The 23309-nt window shown below is 55.3% G+C and overlaps 2 protein-coding genes across 5 annotated transcripts; both read left to right on the forward strand.

Annotated features, from left to right (window-relative positions):
- Window positions 1–618: 618 nt before the first annotated feature.
- Window positions 619–12125, forward strand: TOMM40 (translocase of outer mitochondrial membrane 40). Its single transcript, XM_055552788.1, has 10 exons — window positions 619–757; window positions 864–1143; window positions 1873–1940; window positions 2510–2602; window positions 3450–3551; window positions 4627–4732; window positions 9796–9918; window positions 10056–10132; window positions 10241–10343; window positions 11467–12125. Exons 2-10 carry the CDS (start codon window positions 870–872, stop codon window positions 11604–11606), a joined length of 1086 nt encoding a protein of 361 aa, XP_055408763.1. The 5' UTR covers window positions 619–757; window positions 864–869; the 3' UTR covers window positions 11607–12125.
- A 5018-nt stretch (window positions 12126–17143) lies between these two features.
- Window positions 17144–22112, forward strand: APOE (apolipoprotein E). 4 transcript variants are annotated; one of them, XM_055551922.1, is made up of 4 exons: window positions 17144–17280; window positions 20235–20300; window positions 20780–20969; window positions 21261–22112. In XM_055551922.1, exons 2-4 carry the CDS (start codon window positions 20258–20260, stop codon window positions 21976–21978), a joined length of 951 nt encoding a protein of 316 aa, XP_055407897.1. In that variant the 5' UTR covers window positions 17144–17280; window positions 20235–20257; the 3' UTR covers window positions 21979–22112. The 4 variants fall into 4 exon arrangements, with proteins under 4 accessions (XP_055407897.1, XP_055407896.1, XP_055407899.1 ...); XM_055551921.1 differs by lacking the exon at window positions 17144–17280 and adding an exon at window positions 19431–19472; XM_055551924.1 differs by lacking the exon at window positions 17144–17280 and adding an exon at window positions 19723–19781.
- The last annotated feature ends 1197 nt before the right edge of the window (window positions 22113–23309 follow it).

A 23309-nucleotide genomic window follows, 5' to 3' on the forward strand; every position in this document is an offset into this window, starting at 1 on the left:
GAGGCATTGTGGGTAACAAGAAGCAGAACAGAGTTCACAAAACGGGTTAGAATTCTCCCCGTGGCACTGTGGGAAGGGCTAGCACTTCCGTCTTTCGGTCTCCGACTTCGGACTAGGGGGCCGCCCCTTTGCCGCGGTGCCTGGTGGGACTCGAGGCCTGACCTTGCTGCCTAGCAGCCTCTGCTGCGCAACCCATCTTACTCCGTGTCCCTTGACCCTCGCACGTTAGCCAATGAACACACAAGATGGCTTACGACACCAGGGTCCGACCCACTGTACCTGAAGGAGCCAATCAAAAAGCTGGAAAGGCCAAGGCCGACCAATTATCATTAACAACTTCGCCGCGGGGCGGAATCGAAAGAGGGACGCCTTCGGGAATGGGGCGGGAGTGTTACGTCAATGGGCGGTGCAAAGTGAGCAGCACAGACCAATGGTGGGTGAGCCCTGGAACCCGCGGCATCGCGAGCCAATCGGCGTGGGCTCCCCAAGCCAATGGGAAGGGCACGGAGGTGTGCTGTGACCTGTCTGCAAGTGGGAACCAACAGAAAAGGACGTTCCAAATAGGTGGGTGGGACTCTCATCTATGACTCCAATAGTAAGGCCAGACCCTGCAGCTGGCGGGAGGACCTCAGGGCCCGCTAAACCAATGGGCTAGGTGGGGCGGGGCGACCGTGGCGGCGGCGGCGGCAGCGTGTTCGGTTGCGCGTGGCCCACGGGGTGGGAGCGGAGCCCGGACCGGGAGGAGGCGCTACCGCGCGTAAGAATTGGGGTTCAGAGCGGGGGGGGGCTGGGGGGTGTTGGCTGGAGACGAAGCCTGGAGCCTGCGAGCCTTGACCTCTGCCCTCTGACCTTTCCCCTTGCAGGCGACCATGGGGAACGTATTGGCCGCTAGCTCGCCGCCCGCAGGGCCGCCGCCGCCGCCTGCGCCTCCCCTCGTGGGACTGCCGCCACCTCCGCCCTCTCCTCCCGGCTTCACTTTGCCGCCACTCGGGGGCGGCCTGGGCGCTGGGGCTGGCACAGGTCGAGGTTCCGAACGGACCCCCGGGACTGCGGCTGCCAGCGCTGGAGGGACCGGGGACGATGGGGCCTGCGGCTGCCTGCCCAACCCGGGCACGTTCGAGGAGTGCCACCGGAAGTGCAAGGGTGAGGGGCTAGGGGCCTGGCAGGGGTGTGATGGCCCGGATCTCGGGGGAAGGAGGAGCGCACTGAGGACCTTGGGAATTGGCACGGACCATTGGAATCATTTAACAGAGCGTTAGGAGTTGACGTTGGGATCGAATAGTGGAATGTTGAACCTGGGGCTTAGAATGATGGGATCAAATGATGGAACCTCAGGATGGAATGCCGGAGCGGTACAGAAAGCCCTGAAGGACCTCATGTGCCCCAGGAATCGGCCAAGCCAGCCTCATGTGATCGGGAGGGAAACCGAGGCCCAAGGTCACAGTGTCAGCAATGGGTCAGTGGGGGGTGGAACCCAAGGCTTCTGGATCCTGGCTTGGAGTAATTGTGGTAGCGAAAGTGGTGGTGGGTTATTGAGCACTGTTCTGGCATTCAGTGTGTGTTAACTCATTAAATCCTTGCAGTATTTCTATGTGGTGAGCATCTTCAACTAACAGATAGATTTGACATGGATAAAATAATTTGCCTAAGGTCACACAAGTAGTAGATGGTGGCACTGGAATTTGGATGCAGGCAAAGGCTTTGGTCCTGAGCCCATCCTCTGGGCTGTTCTGCCTCTTTACTGGATGAGGTGCTTTGTGCAGTGTGCTGGTTGTGGGCTCCTGGAGAAGGGAGAGTGGGGACCATAGAGAAGAAAGGGATGAGAGATGGAGCGTGTGTGTTGAAGTGTGACAGCATTTTTCTCTCCTTCAGAGCTGTTTCCTATTCAGATGGAAGGTGTGAAGCTCACAGTCAACAAAGGGTTGAGTAATCATTTCCAGGTGAGCCTTTCTTGTGCCATTATCCTCCAGAGGTCATCCCAGCCATCCCTCTGCATCTGCACATACAGTCCTTTAGTGAAAGTGAAGTTGCTCAGTCATGTCCAACTCTTTGCAACCCCATGGACTGTAGCTTACCAGACTTCTCAGTCCATGGGATTTTCCAGGCAAGAGTACTGGAGTGGGTTGCCATTCCCTTCTCCAGTCCTTTAACTCCTCCTTAAACATTTGGGCTCCTTGATACTTAAAGACACCAGAGACAGTGCCAGGCTGACCACTCAATTTGGGGGCAGTGGCAGGGTTTAGGGACCCGCCCCCACAACCAACATCCAGGCAGGGATGAAGTACCAGGTATGCTCCCACACATCCCTTCTCTTGAGTGTCTAATCTAGTCAGGCCACACCTCCCAGTCTTCATCCCCTACCATGCCCAGAGATGCCCTGACAGGGAAGTCAGATTGGCAAGCATCCCCCATCCCAGGCTGGAGGGGAGCTAACCTGGAAATGGGCTCAGCTGGGTTCCTTGGGGAGTGACCCACAGGCTCATTACCACAGCCCTCCCTCTTCTCCCAGGTGAACCACACAGTAGCCCTCAGCACAATCGGGGAGTCCAACTACCACTTCGGGGTCACATACGTGGGGACGAAGCAGCTGAGTCCCACAGAGGTGAGGTACCTTTTGCCATTCATTCATTGTATCTTTCTTCTAACAAATAATGTAGCCAGTCAGTCGAAGAAAGCTGGGCTGCTGGTGCTGTGGGGAGGTGGGAACTGGGTCTCTCCAGGGTGCATCGAAACCTGGGTCATTCCTTCATCCTGACCCCCACTTCTCTGGGTGAGTCTGAGGACACCAGGGTCACCAGGCAGTGATGACCCAGAGTGGGCAGGGCTGGGCTGCAGATCCTGCAGGCCTCAGGCCAAGCCAGGCATTTGAACTTCCACTAGGGGGCACTAGAGAGCCATGGAAAGATTTAAAGGAGGGGAAGATGCGGTGATATGAGTGCTTTGGAAATAGCATTTCTCAGGCTGTCTGCGGAAGCTGGGTTAGAAGAGCGAAGGCAAAACTAGAAGCCCAGGAGGAGGCTGGGGCAGGACAAAGGTGGAGTTGGGGGGCTAAATTAGGTTTTTGCTTGTGTTAACTATTTCCATGCCATAAACTTACTTATTCAGCAAACCTTCAGGGCACCCCCCCATGTCCTGCCCATCTCTGTGCTGGGTGGTTCTGGGGACACAGCGGTAACTGAAACAGCCGTAGGGGCTCACAGCCTAGTGGAGAAAGAGAATAAGCTTGTCCCCAGAGAGGAACAGTCCAGGGAGAGTAGGACTGAAATGGGGGAACCCAAAGGCTGAGCCCAGAGGAGAGCCTGACTCAGCCTAGGTGGTCTTAGAGGGCTTCCTGGAGGAGAAGATCTCATTCTAGGCTTTCCAGTCCTAGGCTTTTCACCAGAGCCCATCATGCATGTCCATCCATGACGCTAGGCCTCTCACCTCTAACCCTGCCCTCTGCCCCACAGGCATTCCCCGTGCTGGTGGGTGACATGGATAATAGTGGCAGCCTCAATGCTCAGGTCATTCATCAGCTGGGCCCTGGCCTCAGGTCCAAGATGGCCATCCAGGTGAGTGGAAGGATGGAGTCGGCGACACCCCCAGCCTCCCTGAGCCCCAGGCTGCCCTTGGGTGTTGAAACCAAGAACTCAAGGCACAGTGCAGCCAAACAAACTGAACCATCAGAGTCTGGAGCAGAGAAAGGCTTATTGCAAAGATTAAGCAAGGAATACGGGTGGCTGGTTCTCTACAGACCAAACTCCCGCATAGTTTTCAGGGCGTGAGTGAATGAAGTCGCGCAGTCATGTCCTACTCTTTGCGACTCTGTGGGCTGTAGCCTGCCAGGCTCCTCCGTCCATGGGATTTTCCAGGCAAGAATGCTGGAGTGGGTTGCTATTTCCTCCTCCAGAGGATCTTCCCGACCCAGGGATTGAACTCAGGTCTCCCACATTGCGGGCAGACTCTTTACTGTCTGAGCCACCAGGGAATCCCAGTTTTCAGGGAAGGGCTTTTAAAGGCAAACTGGGGGCAGGGTGCTGCAGGATGTGTGACTTTCTTCTGGTTGGTCAGTGGTGAGGCCGTAGGGTGGATGGTGTGCCAGGCGTCTTGTGCTCAGCTGGAAGTTACCGTCCTCCTGGGTGGAGGCCCTAGCATGTCCTCGACAGGAGCTAGGATTCCACCTTATCATGGCACTGTTGTGCTGTGCTTAGTCATTCAGCTGGATCCGACTTTTTTCGACCCTTTGGATTGGAGCCAGCGAGGCTACTCTGCCCATGGGATTTTTCAGACAACTTTTCAGAATACTGGAGTGGGTTGCCATTTCCTCCTCCAGGGGAATCTTCCTGACCCAGGGATCAAACCTGTGTCTTCTGTGGCTCCTGCATTGCAGGCGGGTTCTTTACCCGCTGAGCCCTAAGAGAAGCCCTCACGGCACTATAGTGTGACTATTAGCGGATTGCTTTTCCTTTCTTTCTGCTTTCTCTCTCTTCTCTGATGAGTAAATGGATCTGCCCTAGGGGAAGGTCTAGGAGGTGGAAGCCTTTTTCCTACAAACAAGAAGGGGAGGCCACTGAAAGGCCTTTGGTACCGGCAGGCCCCATGGGGTCCTGCTCAGTTTCACCCTCATACTTGGCCCTCCCCCCACAGACCCAGCAGTCGAAGTTTGTGAACTGGCAGGTGGATGGGGAGTACCGGGGTTCCGACTTCACAGCAGCCGTCACTTTGGGGAACCCAGATGTCCTGGTGGGTTCAGGTAAGAGGCACAGGGCTTGGAAGGTGGTCAGACCCCATGCCCAGCAAATCCATTTCTCCCTCTGACCCTCCTTTTCTGCCATCCAAGAAATGGTTTCAGGGACAGGTGTGACTTCAGAACACAGAGCATCAATTAGGTCTTGTAGCCTCGTGGGGGAAAAAACAGGTTCAAGTCCCAGCTCTGCCACTGGGTTCACTGCAGTTGGGGGCGGGGGGTGGGGCGGGGGCGCTTCCATCACCCTCATGGGCCTCAGCTTCCTCATTTGTTAAAATCGGGTTGCCTCACAGGGTTGTCGAGCAGGTCATGTGTGGAAAGTCTCAAATGGGGTCAGGCATGTGACGGGTCCCAAGGAAATGAGCTGCTGCATCACTCCTGGGGCTCTGGGGTTGCTCGGGGGCACAGATTGACCCCAAGGCAGGCGGAGTCCACATGCAGCTGAGGGGAGGCAAGTCAGTCTGCAGTGGAGGGTGACAAGGAAGATTCCTGTTTGGGTTGGCTGGGGGGCAAGGACCTGCTGACTAATGTCTGTACTTCTGGTCTCTCCTCTCTGCTTCCCCCTTTTTTATTTTTGTCTCTGGGCATCTGCCTTTGATTTCTCTACATTGATTTGATGTTTCTTGACTGAATCATATATTCCATGTCCAGAGGATATGGTGATGAACTAAGGAAAACTAAGTCTGTCTTCTGGACATTCTAGTGGTGATTTTTATATTATGTATATTAAGGGAGGCATGCACATGTGCTAAGTCACTTCATTCTTTTTGAACTCTTTGTGACCCCATGGACTGTAGCCCACCAGGCTCCTCTGTCCATGGGAGAGTCCGGGCAAGAATACTGGAGTGGGTTGCCATGGCCTTCTCCAGGGGATCTTCCCAACCCAGGGTCTTATACCTTATATAAGACCCAGGATCTTATATCGGGTCTTATAAGACACCTGAACCCAGGTGTCTTATATCTCCTGCATTGGCACGTAGGTTATTTATCACTAGCGCCACCTGGGAAGCCCCTGGAACCTTCCATTCTAGAGACACGAGTAAAACAGATGGGTAATGGAGCCCTATGGAAAGATGGTGGTGTCGGGAGGGGCTGGTGGAGTCTTGAGAGAAGGCCTCATTACATAGGTGATATCTGAACGAAGACTGAAGGATGTGAGGGAAGGTGCCAAGCAGATATGTGGGAAAAGAGCTTTTCAGCCGGAAGGAACAGCGAGTGCAAAAGCCCTGAGGTACGACCCTTCACTGGAACATCAAGGAGGACTGGAGCTGTAACAAATGAGGAAGGAGGGCAAGTGGTAGAAGTCAGGATGGCAGGGCTGAAACATAAAGCTCTGGAGAGCTGAGTCTGAGGCCACAAGAGGATTTTGAAAGGGACAGGATCCTCCGACGTAGCTTCTGACAGGACCTCTTGTGCCCACGTGTAGAGACCAGGCCACAAGGGGGCAGCGGAGCGGGTAAGTGGAAGTCTGGGGTTAGGGGCCTGGATGTACCTTGAAGGCGGAGCAATAGTATTTGCTGCCGGATTCCGTGTGGGAGATAAGAGGGAGGTCAGAGTTGAGAAGTCAGCCATTTTGGGGGGCGGGGTGGGGCTTGACCCACCAGAAGGGTAGAGTTGGTGATTCCAGATTCTTGTGCCTGCTGTTAGCTCTATCAGGAAGAGCAGGCTCTTGGGCAGTGAGTGCGGCGTGAAGGCGCCCAGCACCTGGAACCCTGCTGGGAACAGAGTAGGCGCTCAGAAAATAGCGCATAAAGGAGTGAGCAGCGGTCACCGCAGGTCCTATTTCCCACCTGGTGCCCTTTGCCAGGCCCTCGGAATACTGTGCACACCCGGGCCTTCACCCAGTCACTCAAGCCAATAGGGACTGGCTCGTGTAATCCTTCACAGCCCTGTGGGGCGGCGCTGCCATCATCTCTGTCTGATTGAGGCCCAGAGAGGGCAAGTACTTCCCCAAGGACACACAGTGAGGCCACCTCCAGAGTCCACAGCACCCGGCCCCCCGCCCCTGCAAACACTCACCAGCATCGGCCTCTCTTGCTCCTCAACACTGGCCTCTAGGTCTTTCTTCCCTGGAGCCCAAGGCCACCAGTGACACTCTTGTCTCTTAGTCCCTGTGGACGTCCCTTCCTCCCCTCAAGCACCGATCAGAACTTCTGGGCCCAGGGCAGTACTGAGTATATGAGTAGTTACTCATGTAATTATTCATGAGCACTGACAGCTGGTGCTCCACCCATTCTGAGCCTCGGTTTCCCCATCCATCTCAAAGACACGGTCACAGCAAGTGCACCTTGGTGAAGGAATCAGTGGGCGGACCGTCAGCCCCTTGTGGGACCAGACACAGCTAGTTAGGGTTCACTGTGGGAAGGGTCTCTGGGCCGCCCCACAACAGGCAGGGGGATCGGGGTTCTCACAGGTGAGGAAGGAAAGGTCTGGGGTGAAATCAGCCCTGCCCCAGGATCGCACAGCGAGGAAGCCGAGGGCCTGGCGTTGGAACCATGGTTGAGGCCTAACGAGGAGCCCGCGGACTACCTGGTCCCCTCCCCTGGCCTCAACTCCTCCTCTGGGGCCTCGGCTTCGTTCTGAGCACCCCAAGTGTGTGCCCACCCTGGGACACACACAGCCCCTCCCTGGCCAGTAGCCAAGACACTTGCCTTGAGACAAATAATCACAGTGACTGTGTTACTGTTGGGAGAACGCCTACTTGGGAGAGGTCCAGGTTGCTGTGAGAGCTTAGAACAGGAAGGCCCAGCTCGCCTGGAGTGATGAGGACAGTGTCTCTCGATGCCAGTGTCTAGACCGAGGAGGGTGAAGAGAAAGGCAGTGCTCCCAGAGGAAGGCTGTGTGGCCAAAGCCCTGGGGAGCGCGGCGTGGGGAGGGCAGGAAGCTGTTCTGTCGGGCCCCAGCCAAGAGCCCGCTGTGTACCCCCTCCCCAGGGGGCCAGGTGCGGCCCCAGCCCCGCAGGTTTCAGGAAAGCCGCACTCCGCCCCTTGTCCGAGGCCACCTCTTTGCTCTCAGACCTATAATAAGTGTTCTTTTCCTTCTCGTGGAGTTTTGAACTCAGTGGGTTCTTCACTCCAGGCACTCCATCCTAAAGGAGATCAGTCCTGGGTGTTCATTGGAAGGACTGATGTTGAAGCTGAAACTCCAATACTTTGGCCACCTGATGCGAAGAGCTGACTCACTGGAAAAGACCCTGATGCTGGGAGGGATTGGGGGCAGGAGGAGAAGGAGACGACAGAGGATGAGATGGCTGGATGGCATCACCGACTCGATGCACATGAGTTTGACTGAACTCCGGGAGTTGGTGATGGACAGGGAGGCCTGATGTGGTACAGTCCGTGGGGTCGTAAAGAGTCAGACACGACTCAGCAACTGAACTAAACTGATCTGAAGGAGATGGAGGTGCTAGAAAGGGCAGGATGTTCAAGAAAAAGGCCTGTGAGGAGATGAGGACTGTGCAAGGACTTGTGAAGCTCTTGGATGAAGTCTGATTGAAAGCTGGGGATGAACCACAGGGGGCTTTGCCCCCGTGTCCTAAGAAGCCAGGGTGTCCTTGATGCTGGGGTGTCATGGCAGGTTCTGAGCAGGGGGAGCAGGGTCGAGTGTGCGCTTTAACAAGATCCGTCTGCATGTGAAGCTGCTTGGAGAGGATGAGACTGGGGCAGGAGGCCAAGGAGGAGGGTAGGGCTTGGGAACCAGAGGGTGAGGCAAGCAGAGGAGATGGGGGGTGGGAGAGGAATTCGGGGTCTCGAAGCCCTCAGTCTGAACCATGACCAGAGACTCTTGAGTTGAAGTCCCTGTGTGACCCCTGGATGGTCACTTTTCTCTCTGTGGGCCCGAGGTTCCCCTTCTCTTGGGACAGAGGCTGCTCTTGTCCAGAGGTGTGCTGGTGATGGCTTAACAACCAGCTGGCGGAGGAGGGGCCAGGAGGTGGGTCAGTGCCACCCACTCCCGAGGAGAGGCCAGCTCCAGCCTGCCCTGACCGTGGCAGCCCCCGCCTGGGTGTGCCTGAAGACGCCAGCAGGTCCCATCCTGTCCTTCCGGCCTGCCCGCCCCCTCAGGCCAGTCCCCACTCGGCACCGCTGATCCCTGTCCAGGGAAGCATCTGCACGTCTGCGCTTTCCTTGTCCTTGCCGGTCCCCACCTCCTTCCCTCCTGCCCCGGTCTTCCCCATTCTTGCTGGGTGTCCATCTCTAAGCTTACCTCACTGGTCCTCACCTGCTCCGTCCTTCAGGTTGGGCGTCTCCAGGTCCTGCCATCCACCTCCATCTCTGATCGCTTCCCCGTCTCTACAGAGGTGATCTTGCTTTCCAGTTCTCCGTCATCACCCCCTCTGCGTCCCCCACTGCCTCTCTTCCTGGCCCTTCCCCTCCGCAGTGATCACCTCTGTGGTGTCCACCCTCCTGGGCTCTCAAAGACAGACAGTCTCAGTCCTTGGGCTCGAGGAATTCAGCCCGGCAGTGGAGTGGGTGGTTAGCAAACACTGAGGGGCCCTTAGAGCCATCCTTGCTGCCGAGGGGCCCGGGAAGTGGACTTCCGCAGGTCGGGTCTCCGTGGCGGCTGGGCCCTGGCCATGTGCTGAGCACGCCTTGTGCACACCACGCCTGCATCCAGCGCTCTGCTCTTCCTCAGAGTCTTGCGAGGTGTCCTGCTCACGGAGGAGTGGTGCCAGTGGCCCTCGATTACCCCAGCAGCAAGTGCTGGGGCTGGGACTTGAACCCAGGCCGTCTGGCCCCCACAGTGTGCTCTCGCCTACCGGTCGTGGCGGCAGGGTGGCTCGAAGCCTGTGTTCAGGAGATGGGGAGCCCTGGACTCTACCTCTGACATGTCCTGTGACCATGTGGGAGCGACTTGACTCCTCAGCCTCTGCAGCCTCCTGCGTAAAGGGAGGTGAATGCAGAGTAGATGAGGTCCCGGGGGCCATGGGAGGCTGACCTCAGAGCCCTGTGAACGGCCCTAGCAAGGAGCCCAAGTGGGAGGCCCGGGGAAGCGGGAGTCCAGTCTGTGCCTTGACGGGGTGGAAACTAACCACCAAGCTCAGAAGTCATGACTCCACTTCTCGCCTGCAGGGATCCTCGTGGCCCACTACCTCCAGAGTATCACACCGTGCCTGGCCCTGGGCGGAGAGCTGGTCTACCACCGGCGGCCCGGGGAGGAGGGCGCCGTTATGTCGCTAGCTGGGAAATACACATGTGAGCCTGGGGGCCCGGAGCCCTGGGACTAAGGGAGGAGGGGCTGGGGGCTGGACTCCTGGGTCTGAGGGAAAAGGGGCAAAACCTGGGCCCTTGGCTGCCCAAGCCCCCTTGGTAACCCACCTGCTCTCTTCCAGTGAACAACTGGTTGGCGACAGTAACATTGGGTCAGGCAGGCATGCATGCAACGTATTACCACAAAGCCAGTGACCAGGTGAGCCCATCTGGGGACTGGCTGTCTGGGTATGGGGTGCCCAGGACTGGCATGCCTGAGAGTCCAGCCTAGGAGGCTGACTCGTGTGTGTTGCCCTGGCCCCTCCAGCTGCAGGTGGGTGTGGAGTTCGAGGCCAGCACAAGGATGCAGGACACAAGTGTCTCCTTTGGGTACCAGCTGGACCTGCCCAAGGCCAACCTCCTCTTCAAAGGTACAGATCTCCCTTTCCTTACACAAGAAACAAGCAAGAGGTGGCTTGGCTCTGAGTGGGGTACAGGCCAGAGAAAATGGGAGAGGGTAGCATGCTGGGCCCCCAAATTACCCAGGAATGCTTGTTAAGAGGGTGGGTGGGTGCCTGGGCCCTGAGCTTTGCAGGGACCATCCCCACCCCAGCCAGCAGCCCTCCAGCAGTCTGCATGCATGGCCCTTGCTTTTCTTTTTCTCATGCATAGAAGACAAGTTGGAGCGCAGCCGGCCTTGCCCCACTGTCTCACCTTACGGAGGCTCCCTGGTCACAGCCAGACCCAGACACAACCTTCCCCCAGGCTGACTGAATCTCATCTTAAGTTTCTCCTTGCGCCTCAGTGGCTCTCGGGTTTGGGGTGTGTGGAGACCACCCCGGAAAGGCCGCTTCAGTGGCCCTGGTTCAAGGCTTCTAAAGGCAGCCAGGGGAAATCCCTGGTGGTCCAGTTGTCTCACTCTCAACTGCTGAGGGCCCGGGTTCAATCCCTGGTCAGGGAACTAAAATCCCACAAGCCATGCAGTGTGGGCAAAAAAAAATTTTTTAAACAAAAGTAGCCAGGAGGCCCAGGGAGAGGGGTTTGTTTTGCCTCTGAAACCTGCCTTAAGTCCTCACTCTGCAGTCAGCCCTGGGTCTGAGGCTGCGTTTGGACTGTAGCTTCTCTGCTCCCCTTCAGTGAGTCCTTGAGCTCCATTGGGTACAAACGGCAGCGGGCACTTGCACACCCATCAGGTCCTGGGCATGAGCCCTAGAGATTTCAGTCTCTGATTCAGCAGATACTCAGCACCTGCTCTGTGCCCAGCTGGGGACACAACAGTGACCAGGCTCCCCCCACCCAGTGGGGGTGTCACTCACAGTGGCAGGGACAGGCCCATCCACACAGAGCAGCGACCTGGTGTGGACAAGACTGGGATTGGGAGGGTGGTCCACGGGGTGGCCGAGGGCTTCTGGAGGGGAGGGGTCACGGAGCTCAGAGCTGAAGCACTTGGGGGCGTGAAGAGGGCTCCGGGTGGTGGGGACAGTACAGTCAGCGGCCTGGCCGGTGGTATCTGATGTGTCGGGTGAGGCTCTTCACACAGCTGTCCACCCACAGGCTCTGTGGACAGCAACTGGATCGTGGGCGCCACGCTGGAGAAGAAGCTCCCGCCGCTGCCCCTGACACTGGCCCTCGGGGCCTTCCTGAATCACCGAAAGAACAAGTTCCAGTGCGGCTTTGGCCTCACCATTGGCTGAGCCCCCACAGGCCCCGCCTTCCTCGCCCTTTCTCCTTCTGATCCCACCTCCCCCTCCCCCTGCCACGGAGGGGAGACCTGAGCCCCCCTCCCCCTCCCTTCCCTCCCTCCTCGGGGGTCAGGGGGCAGCGGAAAGGAGGGGACCCATCACCCCAGCAGCTGAGGGGGGATTCTCCGAAGGACAGGCACGGCAGGACGTGGAGGACAAGGGGCCGCGTGCCCAGTAGTCTTGGAGTCCAGGAAGCGATTCTGGAGTTAAGGGGCCTATGGGATTCTGAGCACCAGGGGCAGAGGCGGCCAGACAACCTCAGGGAGGTGTTGGGGTGTCCCCGTTCCCCCGAAATGGCCAAATGGGCCTAGCCCCAAGGGGGCAGCAAAGAGAGGTGCGTCCCCAGTCACCCCGCCCCTGCCCACTTTCCCATCCACCCCTCGGTATAAATCATGTTTATAAGTTATGGAAGAACTGGGACATTTTACAAAAAAAATAAAAAATTAAAAAAATACACATGGAAAAAAGAAATGGGAGGCCTCTGTTTTCCTCTGTGTCTGGCCTGTTTTGTCCAGCCTGGACCTCTGACAGTGGCCCATGGAGGGCAAGGGAATCCAGCCTGGTCACTGGCCAGAGCCCAGACCAGAAAGGGGAAGGGCCTGGCCCAGGATCACACAGCCGCCCTGTGACCTTCCCAACGAGGACATCACAGGCCTTCCCTCCCTGGGAGGGTGCAGCCTGTGGTCACTCAGCCTGGCCTGGCCAGCAAGGCTGCAGAAGACTTTGTCCCAGTGAACTGAAGCGGGTGTGGGGAAGCAGCGAGCTGGGACTCGGGTCTTTCCAGGCTCCAGAAGGGGCAGGGGATGAAGGGGTGTTAAGACTTGATTATAATAGAAGGTCAAAGCTTTCAAGAAACTTCAGGAAGCATTTGAGCACCTGGAAATCATTTGGAATCATTTAGTTCTCATGGGGTGGGGGAGGGGTGGGCTGGAGTCTGACTCATGGGCCGGGAGAGAGGGTGGGGGCGTCAGTTCTGCACCCCTAGGGCTCGGGCAAGCTGACATCGCTAACCCCTCTCCAGACAGGGGAACTGAAAGTTCATCTCACACACTGTCTGGGCAAAGAGGCTGCTGGCCCTTGATGACCCATTATAGCCCAGAGAAGCCACTCCACCCACTCCCTGCCAGCACCTTCTGAGGCCAGAGCACACAGGCTGACAGCAACCCAGGACAGGCTGGCATTGAGGGTCCCTTCTTGGGACCAGGCATCCAGCCTCCCCAGCCCCATGGAATCCAGTAGTCCTCACCTCCTTAAAGGACCAGGAGTGAATCCCAACTCCTCCAGTTCTTTCAGGGTGACTTTACCATCCACCTCAACTCTGAATCTCCTCTTGAAAGAGGAAAGTGGGCAAAGGGGACTCCACCTTGGCTGTGGGACTCCATTTTAGACTTATTGTGAACTTTGGACTACATGCCTGGGTGCTTTCCCAGTGGACTTTGAGCTATGTGCCCGGTATCTATGGAAACAACATACTAACTGAAAAACAGACCCCTGGATAAAGGACTCCAGGACTGGTACCTAGACTTCCCATCACCGAAAAGAATGTACTAATCTACCCCAGAGCAAAACAAATTATCTCTACAATATCTATTGATATATGTTAGCCTCATTAGCTGTCTGGACTAATATATGAATCATGATTTAGCCCCTTTACATTATCCAGGCTAGTTTCCAGGAATTTGGGGAGGTGGATTTGAGCATGTACACTTATGGTATATAAGATTGCCACAAAAATTGGCCGGGTCCTTGGCTAAAAGGAGACTCTGCCTTGGACCCGCTGGTGTAATAAACTGCACTCCACTATTTGCGTTGTCCTTCTGAGTGAGTTTGCTTCCCGGAGAGCATGTCTACAACATTTTTGGTGTACTGGCCGGGAAGCTCCTCACTTTGAGGAGACAAGTTCCATTTGGAGCTACTCCGGGGCCTTGCGCCTTGAATCACCTAGAGGGGTGAGGTTGCCTCACCCCTCTGGAACGATTCTGCCTTTCAACGCCCAGACCTCTCATGTTAGCAAGTAGTGGATGGCAGCGAGGAAACTGAGCGCTCAGGTAAGGAGGGTCCCACCCAATAGGGTGGAAGAGGGAGCCTGCTCAGCCCCCTGAGAGAGATTAGAGACGTGCACGGACCTACGGTGACTGATGTATGAGAGTGACTGCGATTGTCGGGTACAGGTTGACAGATGTGACAGGGCTTTAAGGAAGACTCTATTGTGAATGTCATCTAGGAGGTGGTGTCTTGGGGAAAATTATTACCAGGCAATCGCAAGAGGGCTACTGGGGGAAGAAACTTGGTCTCTGTGTGCACGTATTCTGCCCTCCCCCAGGAGGTGTCCCATCTACTGTGAAAGTCTCAATCCCCTCAAGCTTGCTCAGGCAGAGAAAGGGAAATACATGAGTGAGTACGAATTGGCTTTTCTGGAGATCACCTGGGATGCGGGTTATTTAACTCGCCTGTGCTTATGTTGACACCCGATCAAGCTCACCAAGGCGGAGAAGGCGTTTAAAGTTTCAGGAGAAGTGGTCCTAGACAAAGTGATATTCTGGCTAAAGCACGTAAAACAACAGGAGAAAGCACGCTGGACTCCCCTCTCCCTCTGGGACTTGGCCAGCAAAGCCCTTTTTAATCCTATCAGGGAAGAAGCCGAGAGGCAATTTAAGTGCTTCATCGAGTGGAAATATCAGAAGTATCTGGGGTACCAGAAATTCCGCCAACAGGAGAAGAAACACTCCCGGAAAGGTAGGCAAGATGGGAGGAAACGGATCTAAGGCAACTATACTGGACAATATGATCAAAAGTTTCAAAAAGGGGTTCAGAGGAGACTATGGGGTAAAAATGACACCTGGCCAGCTGTGCACCCTCTTCAAGGTCGAATAGTCTGCTATGGGAGTTGGCTGGCCACCAGAGGGCACAATGGACTTGAAAATAATAAAAGCAGCCTATGTGATAGTCATGGGAAAACCTGGACACCCGACCAGTTCCCATACATATGCCTGGCTAGAGCTGCCCCAAGATTCCCCCACCATGGCCACGATTTTATATTCAAAATGGAGAAGGAAAGAGACACAGAAACTGATGATAAAAAAGAGATTCTACAGGATCCAAATGAGGAACTTCCTCCCCCGCTGTACTGGATGATGAACCTGCCCTCAAATGTGTCCGCCAGGCCGGGGGCCTTAACAGCCACCAGACCGAGGCCACAGGACATTCCAGCATCACCGCTGTCCCTGGCCCTTCCTTCAGCACCCCCAGAGGTCATAGAGCCGCCACCCCAGCAGGCTCCGACCCTAGTGGGAGGGACCACTGGATACCGCCCTCCGGATTCAGCTCCTGCCACAGAGGCACAACCTAAGCTCTACCCGCCGCCAACGCTGCCCCCCCCAACATGAATACTGATCAAAAAGGATATCCAATTAATCCAACTGGAATTAAACGAAGACTGTGCTCCGCCAAGGAGTTAGAAGAAAAGACACCATTTCAGATGCCCCTTAAGGAAGTCCAGCAGGCCCACATACAGGGGCAAGACGGTAATTATCATCAGGCTCCCGTGGCCTACTACGATCAACTATTTTTGTCTACTGATATATTGAACTGGCAAAAATATACGCCACCATATCCAGAGGAGACACAGGACATGATTAGATTGATGGAAACCATTTTTTATACCCGCAGACCGACATGGGACGATATTATCCAATTATTAACTTCCCTCTTCAGTACCGAAGAGCAGTATAGAACTCTTACTGAAGCAAAGAAATGGCTGCTAGAAATGGTTCCAGATGGAACTGTAAACCCACAAAGGTGGGTGGAACAAACCCTCCCCTATGACAGACCTAACTGAGACTATAATACAGATGAGGGGAGAAGCCTACCGTACAGCCATTCTACAGGGACTAAAAAGGGGAGCCCGCAGGCCTATGGATATGGCAAAACCTGCCGGAGTAGTGCAACAAGGGGCCGAGCTCCCTTCTGAATTTTATGAAAGACTGTGTGAGGCTTATAGACTCTGTACGCCGATCGACCCCGAGGCCAGGAGCTCCCACATCGTTATAAACTCAGCATTTGTGTCACAGGCTTATCCTGATATTAAAAGAAAGCTCCAGAAGCTGGATGGAGTATTATCAATGTCCAGCTCCCAACTAATTGAAATTGCAAAGAAAGTATTCAGAGACAGACATGTGGAAGCCAAGAAAGAAATTGAAAAAAGACGGAGGGAAGACACTAAGAGAGCAGATCAGAGATTTGCAGTGCTAGCCGCGGCCTCGGGAAGGCCTGCTGGGCTGCCCACGAAAGCCCCTCCCTCCTGGAGATGAGACCACTCCCTCAGGAGACCCCCACGAAAGCCTAGGCCCATGCTGCAGCCCAATCAGTGTGCCTGGTGCCGAGGGTTTGGCCACTGGAAAAACAAATGTCCTAAAACCACTAAAAACTGGGAATCAACCAGTACAGTGGAAGGCCTTGACGGACTAGAGACTGAATAGGGATGCTGGGGCTCAGAGACACGGGTCCACAAGAGCCCGTGGTAACGTTAAAAGTAAGGGACCGACTCACTGACTTCATGGTGGATACCGGAGCAGGATTGTCAGTAGTAACTGAACCCATGGCACCTCGCTTGAAAAAGGCCATTGCCATAACTGGGATATCTGGAAAGGAAATGATTAAACAATTCTGTAAGCCCCGAAAGTGCCAGATGGCAGAGGAGGGCACCAAGTGACTCATGAGTTCTTATATATCCCTGAATGCCCGGTACCTCTATTTGGAAGAGATCTACTCTCTCACCTGGAGTCACAAGTGACCTTTTCCCCCGACGAACGCCCTACTCTGCACATGGGCCCAGCTACTTACTTACTCTCCCTCTCAGTTACCCCACAAGATGAATGGGGGAGGGATGAATGGCCGGGAGGAAACACTGGCTCAACAACTGCCGGAGGTCTGGGCAGAAGGAAACCCCCCTGGGCTCGCCAAACATCACGCTCCAATAATAATAGAACTTAAGCCCGGTGCCACCCCGGTTAGAAAATGCCAGTATCCATTGCCCCTGGAGGTTCGTCTCGGCATACTGCCACATATAAATAGACTGAAACAGGCCGGCATCCTGATTGAATGCCAATCAGAATGAAACACACCAATCCTGCCAGTTAAAAAGGAAGGGGGACAGGACTATAGGCCAATACAAGATTTCAGGCTGGTCAGCCAAGCTGCCATGACCCTGAACCCCACAGTCCCAAACCCATATACCTTACTCAGCCTCCTCCCTCCAAATGCAAAAGTTCTATACTTGTCTGGACTTAAAAGATGCCTTTTTCTGTACACACCTAGCCCAGGTATCACCACCAATTTTTGCTTTCGAGTGGGAAGACCCAACAGGGGGCGCCAAACAACAACTAGCCTGGACCCACCTCCCGTGAGGGTTTAAAAATTCTCCATTTTTGAAGTAGCCCTGGCTTTGGACTTAGGCACATTTCAGCCAGAAAAGTTTGGTTGTTGGCTGCTGCAATATGTGGACGATCTGCTCCTGGCCGCTGAGAACAAGGATGATTGCTGGGAAGGAACCAAGGCCTCGCTGAGACTGCTGATGGAGGCTGGTTACCCGGTCTCAAAAAAAAAGGCTCGGATCTGCAAGGAGGAGGTGAGGTATTTGGGATTTGTTCTAAAGAGGGGCACAAGGCTGTTGAGCCAGTCCAGCGCCATGCCTCTATCTGTGATGGACGGGCTCCCATGGCGGGTATCACCTCTACGGAGGGGTGATATGCCTATGGGATTTTTTTGCATCAAGCAAGAAAACAAAAATCAAGTATAGAATGGCATTAGACATACTCACTGCCGCGCAGGGAGGAACCTGTGCCATACTTAAGGTTGAATGCTGTGTATGGAACCTGTGCCATACTTAAGGCTGAACGTTGTGTATGCATTCCTGATTTATCTGGCAATGTAACGACTGCTTTGGGTGACATGAGGGACCAAGTAAAAGCAATGTCAGATGAAAATATTCCCTTCTGGACCTCGGTCCTATCTTGGGTAAAGGGTGATTGGTGGAAAACTGTGCTCACTGTTATTATAGTCATTTTAATAGTTCTGTTATGTGGACCTTACATTTTACAATGTGTTGTTAACTTTGTATCCCAGAGACTAACCTCACTTCCCCAGATCGGCATTAGGAGGCCTAGGATACAATATATTCCTATGAGCGATGCTCCCACTGAGAGTTAGGAGCATCAAGAGAGAGGAATGAAAGAGGAAAGTGGGCAAAGCGGACTCCATCTTGGCTGCGGGACCCCATTTTAGACTTCTTGTAAACTTTGGACTACATGCCTGAGTATTCTCCCAGTGGACTTTGAGCTATGTGCCCGGAATCTATAGAAACAACATTCCAACTGAAAAACAGAACCCCCGGATAAAGGGACTCCAGGACCTGTACCCGGACTTTCTGTCGCCGAAAAGAATATACTAATCTACCCCAGAGCAAAACAAATTGTTATCTGCACAAAACCTATTGATATATGTTAGCCTAATTAGCTGTCTGGACTAATATATGAATCATGATTTAGCCCCTTTACATTATCCAGGCTAGTTTCGAGGAATTCGGGGAGGAGGGTTTGAGCACGTACACTTAGGGTATATAAGACTGTCACAAAAACTGGCCGGGTCCTTAACTAAGAGGAGACTCTGCCTTGGGTCCGCCGGTGTAATAAACTGCACTCCACTATTTGCGTTGTCCTTCTGAGTGAGTTTGCTTCCCGGAGAGCAGAGAGCAGTGGCTACAACACTCTCAATTCAGGATGCCCATCTGTTAAACATCTGGGGTTCGTGAACAGGGCTGCAAGGGAGGGAGGGACAGGAGTGTTCACTGTGGCCCGGCACACAAGTGAAGTCCAGCATGGGGCCACTGTTTGCCAGCTAACCCTACTTGTTCTCAGTACACACAGTAGCCTGTTGCTTCACCGAATGACGGTGTTAAGTGCAACTCTTTTCCTGGTTGTGTGGACCAAGAAACTGGATGTTCAGAGAGGCTAGGTCGTTGGCTCAGGGTCACACAGCTGACAACTGGCAGAGCCTGGATTCAGGCCTGAGCAGTTTGGTTCTGGAGTCCACAGTCCTAAGCAGGCAACACCCATGCTTCAAGCCCCACTGAAGGAACAATACACAGTTGGGGAGAAATGCTGGATTTTCAGGTCTCAACTGGGGAAGGGGGCTCAAGAGAGGCAGTGTCCTGTGCCCAAGGTAACAGCCCAGGAGGGAGCTCATGTTAAAGTCCAGATTGCACTCTCAAAGCCTGGGCTTTTAGCAGATACCTTACACTGTCCCCAGAACTCCTATCCCATTTCTATCTGGGCCAGCCAGCTCCCTTCCCCCTCCCTACCCAGAGTCCCAACCCCCTTCTTCCTCTAACCAGGGATTTCAGGCCCCCAGTCCTTTCCCCAAATTCTATTCATCCATCCGCTAGAAAAGAGGGGGAGGGGATGGGTACTGTGGGCAGTGGCCTGTTCCAGCCCCTTCCATGCCCACTGTCCCAGCCCTCACCAGCTCACCCACCCCCCAGAATGGAGGAAGCCGCCTGAGTTACTGGGTGAGAAGTCATCTTTTCCCGGGGGCTGGGACTGGGGGCTGCCAGGTCTCCAAGCCCCACCCGCTCCCCTCCTTGCTGTGTGTGATGGGGGAGGACAGCCCACCTCGTGACCTGAGGGGGCTGGCCCAGCTTGCCCCAGCTCAGGAGGAGTGGGCGGGCCAGGGGGGAGCCCTATAATTGGACGAATCTGGGATCCGTGAGTCCCTACTCAACCCCGGAGGCGAAGGACGCGGTTTCTGGAGGCGAAGAACGCGGTGAGAGGCAGAGCTGAGGAGCACGGAGACCAGCTCAGGGCTTCTGTGGGGGACGGGCTGCGGGGGAGGTGGACGAGGTGACGGTCCGACGCCGCCCGGACCAGGACAAAAGCTTGAGCAGAGGAGACCAGAGGCAGGGGACTGGACCTAGAGGGGTGGGGAGCAGGCGCATTCCGTTTGGACAGGAAGGTGGGTTCACGGGAGCAGCTGGACCTGCAGGAAAAACCAGATGAGAGATAGCAAAAACCCACTAACTGTTACTGCCGTTTATTGAGCACCTACTGGGTGCCCACAATCGTCCTAAGATCGGTAAGGGGAGGGTCAGGGGTGGCGGCACGGTAGCTAAAGCGTGGGTTGAAGTACTTCTAAGTGAGGATTAGATTAGCGAATATGCGGAAGACAGCTTTTAGAGTTGGAGCTGAGAATGGGAAGATACAGTGAGGAATGCGAGGTCGGAACTTTAGAAAGTCCAGCCGGGGCTCTCCGGGAACTCCGGGATGGAGGGGAGGGCGAGGTGAGTGGAATCTGAACCCTGGGAGAGGGATGGAATTTAGGCGGCGGCAGACCTGGGGATGGGGAGATAAGAGAAGACAATGAGGGAATGAAATAGACAATGAAGGGGTCGCTGGGTAAATATTTGGAATTGAATTAGGATGTTGCTGGGAGCGAGGCTTTGAAAGCTAAAACCGGGTGGGGCGGGGCTCTGAGGGGGAGGGGGTCCCCCCCACCCCGGGGATAAGTGACAATTTCTCCCTCCTTCAGGTTGGCCAATCGCAAGCCAGAAGATGAAGGTTCTGTGGGTTGCCGTGGTGGTCGCGCTTCTGGCAGGTATGGGGGCGGGGCTTGCCCAGGTTCTTTGCCCCACCCCCTCCCATCCTCAGCTTGCCCTCCTCCCGTCCGTCGTCCGTGGATCCTCTCTTCTGCTGGTCTATCTCCCCAGGTCTGAGGTCTCTCCGACATTCCGTGGTTCTGAGCTGCAGTTTTACTTTCTCTGAGCTTCAGTTTCCCCATCCTTAAAATGAGAGTTTTTAGCGCACTGCTGGCAGGCAGGTAGTGAGCTAAGTGTCAGCGGTGATTATTCTCAATCTGGGGCTGTTTTATTCCCTATCGCCCCAGCGTGGACCACACACAATCCATGCTTGTCAAGTGATTAAACAGGCTGGGCGTCTCTCCACTCCCTCCCCACCCCCCAGTGCTCTAAAGAAGCCCACCAGCCTCTGTGGAGCATCTCCTCTGTACCGGGTACTGTGTGTGAGCTGGTTCCAGCTGGCAGAGGACCCTGACCGCGGTGAACTTGCTGTGTGCAGGATGCCAGGCGGATATGGAGGGAGAGCTGGGGCCCGAGGAGCCCCTGACTCCGCAGCAGCCCCGGGGGAAGGACAGCCAGCCTTGGGAGCAGGCGCTGGGCCGCTTCTGGGATTACCTGCGCTGGGTGCAGACCCTGTCTGACCAGGTGCAGGAGGAGCTGCTCAACACCCAGGTCATTCAGGAACTGACGTGAGTGCCTCCGCCCTGGCCCCTGATCCCTCCGGTGGGCAGTGTGTTCGGGACCCCAGTTTCCTCTGATCTGGGATTCTTTCCGTCCCCATCACCAACACTTGGGGGGGGGGGCGGGTCTAGTCTCTGCTCATTTCTTGCTTTCTTTTCTTCTTGAGCTCCTGGCTTTCCCTCTCTCTGATCCTGTTCTTCGGAGTTTCCTGTCTGGCACCTTCCTCTTCATCTCTCCCTCCATCACCCTAGCTCAGGATCCCTACCTCTTCTCTCCATTCCTGCCCGCTTGGCCCCCAGGGCGCTGATGGAGGAGACCATGAAGGAGGTGAAGGCTTACAAGGAGGAGCTAGAGGGACAGCTAGGTCCCATGGCCCAGGAGACACAGGCCCGCGTGTCCAAGGAGCTGCAGGCAGCCCAGGCCCGGCTAGGCTCTGACATGGAGGACTTGCGGAACCGCCTGGCACAGTACCGAAGCGAGGTGCAGGCCATGCTGGGCCAGTCCACCGAGGAGCTGCGGGCACGCATGGCCTCCCACCTGCGCAAGCTGCGCAAGCGGCTGCTCCGCGACGCTGACGACCTGAAGAAGCGCCTGGCCATCTACCAAGCTGGGGCCAGTGAGGGCGCCGAGCGCAGCTTGAGCGCCATCCGCGAGCGCCTCGGGCCCCTGGTGGAGCAGGGCCAATCGCGGGCAGCCACCCTGAGCACCCTGGCTGGCCAGCCGCTGATGGAGCGCGCCGAGGCTTGGCGCCAGAAGCTGCACGGGCGCCTGGAGGAGGTGGGCGTCCGGGCCCAGGACCGCCTGGACAAGATACGCCAGCAGCTAGAGGAGGTGCACGCCAAGGTTGAGGAGCAGGGCAGCCAGATGCGCCTGCAGGCCGAGGCGTTCCAGGCCCGCCTCAGGAGCTGGTTCGAGCCCCTGGTGGAAGACATGCAGCGCCAGTGGGCCGGGCTGGTGGAGAAGGTGCAGTTGGCTCTGCGCCCCAGCCCCACCTCTCCGCCCAGTGAGAATCATTGAGCTCCGGGGCATCGCCCTGGGGGGCCCCCTACTCCCACCCTGAGCCTCTGGTGCCCCCAGCCTGCAGGAGGCCCTGCCGCTGCCCCAGCTGTTCTCCTGGTGGGCCCTAGCTTAATAAAGATTTATCAAGCTTCATGGCAGCTGCTGGGCATCCGTGTATGATTTGTCACAGCTCAAGCCTGTTTCACATTTTTTCCCCTTGCTGACTACACAGCGCACTGTCCTGCCTCCTGAGCCTGTGTGTGCCTGTTTTCTTTGTGTCTCTTTCCTTCTGTCCCCTTTTAGAGTTGCCCGGTGACTTAGTGGTAAAGAAGCCGTCTGCAGTGCAGGAGACTCAAGAGACATGGGTTTGATCCCTGGGTGGGGAAGATCCCCTGGAGAAGGGAATGGCAACCCACTCCAGTATTCTTACCTGGAGAACCCCATAGACAGAGGAGGCTGGCGCAGGCTATGGTCCATAGGAAGTGACTTAGCACTCACGCAAATCCCCTTTTAAGTCTTTCCCGTTTTCCTCCATCTCTACTCACAACTGCTCACTCTCTTCCTTAATTCTCACCAATTTGTTGCTGAGACAAAGTTCTGGAACAAATCCACCAGTGGGTTAAACCCTTTGGTTGCCCCTGACTACTCTGGGCAAAAAGAGCAACCTCACTGAGCCTCGTTTGGCCTGGCTTCACAATATCTGCCTCATGACTCAAAAGACTTCAGACCACTTCTGTGAATACTGAGCCATTTTCTGGACTTGCCTGGTGGTCCAGCAGTAAAGAATCCACCTCCCAATGTAGGGGACACCGGTTCCATCCCTGGTTGGGCAGCTAAGATCCCACATGGGCTACTGAGCCTGCATGCTCCGGAGCCCTTCTGCCAGAACAAAGATCCAGTGTAGCTAAAAATGAAAAAAATTTTCAATCTAGCCATTTTCAGGTTTTTTTTTTCCCCCCACTCTTATTCTCCCACCTGCCTGATCTGATTCTTCCTCCTTCCTGCCTCTGTCTCTGTTTTTCTGTCTTCCATTTTTCCTCCATCTTTTCACTCTCTGGTTTCTCTTGCCTCTGTGTGTGTGTGTGTGTGTGTGCACGCGCACACACACTAAGTCATGTCCAACTCTGTGACTCCAAGGACTGTAGCCCGCCTGACTCCTCTGTCCATGGAATTTTCCAGGCAAGAATATTGAAGTGGGTTGTCATTTCCTCTTCCAGGGGATCTTCCCTACTTAGGAATCAAACCTGCGACTCTCGTTTTTCCCGCATTGACGGCAGATTCTGTACCACTGCACCTCCTGGGAAGCCCTCTCTTGCCCCTGGTGTGACATTTCTTTCTTCCCTTCATCT

This window comes from Bubalus kerabau, chromosome 17, assembly GCF_029407905.1.
Source record: "Bubalus kerabau isolate K-KA32 ecotype Philippines breed swamp buffalo chromosome 17, PCC_UOA_SB_1v2, whole genome shotgun sequence".
NCBI lineage: Eukaryota > Metazoa > Chordata > Mammalia > Artiodactyla > Bovidae > Bubalus > Bubalus kerabau.